The sequence below is a fragment of the Borostomias antarcticus genome (genome assembly GCF_949987555.1).
Source record: "Borostomias antarcticus genome assembly, chromosome: 27".
Lineage (NCBI taxonomy): Eukaryota > Metazoa > Chordata > Actinopteri > Stomiiformes > Stomiidae > Borostomias > Borostomias antarcticus.
In genome coordinates, this window is record NC_140260.1 from 8040558 (window position 1) to 8045044 (window position 4487).

Below are 4487 nucleotides of genomic sequence, written 5' to 3' on the forward strand. Positions count from 1 at the left end.
CCTCTTTTTTGCATTTCGTTTTATATGACCTTTTATGTGTTTCTTGCACTTTGTCTTGATGCTTCTAATGTATCATGTAAAGCACTTTGAATTGCCTTGTTGCTGAAATGTGCTATACAAATACCCCCCCCCCCCTCTCTCTCTCTCTTTCCTTCATTCTCTCTGTCATGTGACCACAACAAACAGGTCATTATTCTACTGCTAATATTCTCAGGCTGAGAAAATATCTGTGAACAACTGATCACGCACACACGCTCACACACACGCGCACGCGCACGCACACGCACCCACACACACACACGATGGCCTGGGTGAGAAACGCTGACTAAACACCCAGCAGGGGCACTGGAGTCAGCGAGCATAGACGGCTATATGTGTGTGTGTGTGTGTGTGTGTGTGTGTGTGTGTGAGAGTGAGTAGTAAGCCTTTCTTCCCGACAATGGAGCCGCTGTAGTGCTAAATGGCGTAGGAGACAGGAAGTGCTCTCTGATAGGCTGAGAAAAGGTGCGACAGCGGCACAACAGGAAGCAGCTCCCTGTGAACAAGTTCCTACTGCTTTCCCATGTCTCACACACACACACACACGCAGCCTGACTGGCAGGGCTCACACACACACGCACGCAGCCTGGCTGGCAGGGCTCACACACACACACACACACACACACACACACACACACACACACACACACACACACACACACACACACACACACACACACACACACACACACACACACACACACACACACACACACCAGGCCAGCAGTGCAGATCTGGTATGATTGTTATTGATTGTTATTGATCTGGCAGCTCTGAGAGGATCACACTCAGTGAGCAGAGAGTTAGTTATCTGGGGGAGACCATCAGTCATCTACTGGGACAGCTAGAGAGATATGCCACCATAATACTCTCTCTCTCTCTCTCTCTCTCTCTCTCCCTGTCTCTCTCTCTCTCTCTATCTCTCTCACCCTGTCTCTCTCTCTCTCTCTCTCTCTCCCTGTCTCTTTCTCTCTCTCTCTCTCTCTCTCTCTCTCCCTGTCTCTTTCTCTCTCTCTCTCTCTCCTTGTCTCTCTCTCCCTCTCTCCCTCTCTCCCTCTCTCTCTCTCTCTCTCCTCGTCTCTCTCTCTCTCTCCTTGTCTCTCTCTCTCTCTCTCTCTCTCTCTCTCCCTGTCTCTCTATCTCTCTCACCCTGTCTCTCTCTCTCTCTCTCTCTCCCTGTCTCTCTCTCTCTCTCTCCCTGTCTCTCTCTCTCTCTCTCTCCCTGTCTCTCTCTCTCTCTCTCCTCGTCTCTCTCTCTCTCTCCTTGTCTCTCTCTCTTTCTCTCTCCCTCTCTCTCTCCCTGCTCCCTGTCTCTCTCTCTTTCTCCTTGTCTCTCTCTCTCTCTCTCTCTCTCTCTCTCCCTCCCCCCCCAGTCTGGTCTCAGTGAGGTCTCTCTCCTGGAGCTGAAGGCTAATGAAGGTAAGTGGTGTAGGCAATTTACTTTTTACGAATCAAAATCAAATCAAACTTTATTCACACAGCGCATTTCATATCATTATCAGATCTCCGTGTTTTTATATCATTATTAAATGGAGGCAGCAGATGGCTGTAACATGGTTAGATCAGAGTCTCGTTAGATTCTTCTGTAGTTGAGTCTCACAGCAGCTAGACCAGGCCGGGCGGTCAGTACCAGCTGAGCCAGGGTTATTTCTGGAACACTGATGACGGCATTATGATTGATTGTCTTTACAACGGACGAGTAATCAATAGTTTGACCTTCCATCCTACCAGCCAGTCTGCCTGTGACGCCGGACGTCACCTCCAACCATACTTGCCAACCTTGAGACCTCAGAAATAGGGAGCGGGGGGGGGGGGGGGGGGGGGGGTTGAGACATTTCCCTGTATCCTACTGACATTATGAAAAGGATTTTTTGCACACAGCAACAGGATTTATATTGTTAAATAATTTTATTTCATGAAATTGAATGGGCAATATCTGTATAAATTAGTATTTATCAGTATCATATTAGTCGTATCTGTATCAAATATATCAGTATCAGATCATATATATTAGTATATATCAGTATCATATACATTCATTTCAAATAAGAGTTAGAAGAGTTTACTTTCTATCTGGCGGCACCACGGAGTCTAGGTGCCTCTGCCCTCTGTGACCATCTACTAATGCTGATTGTAGTTGTCAGTGCAATGCCTCGCTGCCTCTAGCACCATCCTTGATGGTCGTGCTGTCGCGGCCTTTTGGTGTTTTTCGTGTCTCCGTGGTGCTTCACGTCTGTGACCACCACGCTCCATACAGAAGTCTACTCTGCACAGTTTACAAAAAGCACATCCCTTTCCTCTAAAACTCTGTGAGAAATGTAATCTCTACTTTCCACTGAGGCTGGAATTTACATGAGTATTTTTTATTTATTTGAAGAGCTCATTCTCTCTTCTGTCAGTCAAGAGACGGTAGACGCTAGATCCTCGGGGAGGAAGTCACACAGCTACCATGGAAACCAAACAACGGTGTAGCTGTATTGAAAATCTGATGGTCAGAAATCGGGAGAAATATGACCCCGGGAGAGGGCACTGAAAATCAGGAGTTTCCCGCAAAAATCGGGAGGGTTGGCAAGTATGCCTCCAACACTGCAAACCCCCCCATTACTCCGACTGACCACTTGGAGACAGACTGACCAATCAGAGTTGGCTAGATGGAAAGCCTGACCACTCAGAGATCACCCCAGCTGACAGGGAATGTTCCCACAACATTGGCGAACATTCCCTACACATTCTGCTAACGTTTTCACATTATTAGAACATTTTAAAGCAAATGATTGCTAGCTGGGACTTTGAGACGGACTGACCAATCAGTCTGTCTCAAGCAGCTGCGACCACGTTCACTCATGTGCAGTGCGCATTTGCAGCCAGACCAAATTTCTGTGGACCAACCGACCGACCAACTGACCAACTGACCGACTAACTGACCAACCGACAGAGCGAGCTATATAGCTGCTGGTGGCAGCTTAAAAGTCCTCCATGGAAAATGTTAGCTGTACTATAATAGCAACATAAGGCAGTCTATTTTCAGAGCAATACACCTGCCGAACTTCGATCTTTTGAACAAATAAACTCAGTAGAGACTTAATTCACTCATTGCCACATTCACTCAGTAGGCATTGCCAGCTGGTTAGCTTCGTTAACTTAGCGCAAGTCGGGTATACAGGGAATGAAACATGGGCTGGGTTTCGAATAGCATACTTCCATACTATATAGTATGCCAAAAAGTACAGTAGTATGCCACATGCAGTATGGCAAAAATACCACAATGTCCTACAACTGTACATCCGGTCGTATTTTGCAGTACGCAAACCAGCAGACTTTTCTGGATGTTCTGACCCACAATCCTGTGCGCGAGTACATCGTTTCTAGGGGCGGCTGTAGTACGCACTGGTAGTAACAAGTAAAAGTATGCGATTCGGAACGCAGCCATGTTCTTCTACAGAGCAGCATTTCTATTGGCTGCCTTGATGTGGGTGCCCTGGATGTATATGCCGGGGCGGCACACTGTGAAAGAACGTGCGGAGCTCCGGAGCAGTACCTCACGTTAACATGAGCCAAAACTATTAATGGCGCTCAATATATTCAGCGCCATCGGGTCTTGAGCAACACGCCTGCCACATATCGCCTTCATACCGCGAGACTCAGGATACAGACCCACACCAGAGATCACTTTAATGAGACTAACCAATGAGAGAGCCGTTGAGGAAGAGGGCCACGCCCAGCAGCACGCCCACGCAGAGCGCCAGGATGAAGGGTCGTCTCCGCCCCCAGCGTAGCGTGCAGCGGTCGCTGGCCGAGCCAATCAGAGGCGTGAATACCAGACCCAGGATGGGGCTCAGGAACCAAGTCAGGCTGTAGTACTGCTCTGGAAGACCTGGAGGACACACACACACAAACACACACACACAGATATACACACACACAAATATACACAGATACACACACACACACACACACACACACACACACACACGTAGGTAAGTATCATGGTATGAGAAAAGGAGGCGGAACTCAAGCAATGAATAATAATGAGCATCACAGCTTTCTAGCTCTGTAGCTCAGTTGGTAGAGCGGGTCGTTCAATGATTGAAGGGTCAGTGGTTCGAATCCCAGCTCCGACTGTCCACATGTGGAAGTGTTCAAGACATCTAACGGCAAATTGTTCCCAATGAGCAGGTTAGCGCCTTGCATGGCAGCTACCGCCATTGGTGTGTGAATGTGTGTGTGAATGGGTGAATGAGAGGCCATTGTAAAGCGCTTTGAGTGCCGCTAAGGTGGAAAAGTGCTATATAAGTGCAGTCCATTTAGTTTTCATTCCTCCAACAGAGAGAGAGAGAGGAGAGAGAGAGAGAGAAAGACAGAGTCAGGGACAGGTCAATAGAAATACGCAGACACACACTGTACTGTACACATGCCTATTAAAGGCCATTAAGGATGTCTTTCGTTGA

At 47.8% G+C, this 4487-nt stretch overlaps 1 protein-coding gene across 1 annotated transcript in view; it reads right to left on the reverse strand.

Moving 5' to 3' along the window:
* The window catches only part of slc45a4a (solute carrier family 45 member 4a), a 26734-nt gene that overhangs the window by 18505 nt on the left and 3742 nt on the right, over window positions 1-4487 (reverse strand). The window contains exon 2 of the mRNA XM_084459265.1: window positions 3725-3913. Within this exon, the coding sequence (XP_084315391.1) occupies window positions 3725-3913 (189 nt within the window). The remainder of the gene's footprint in view (window positions 1-3724; window positions 3914-4487) is intronic.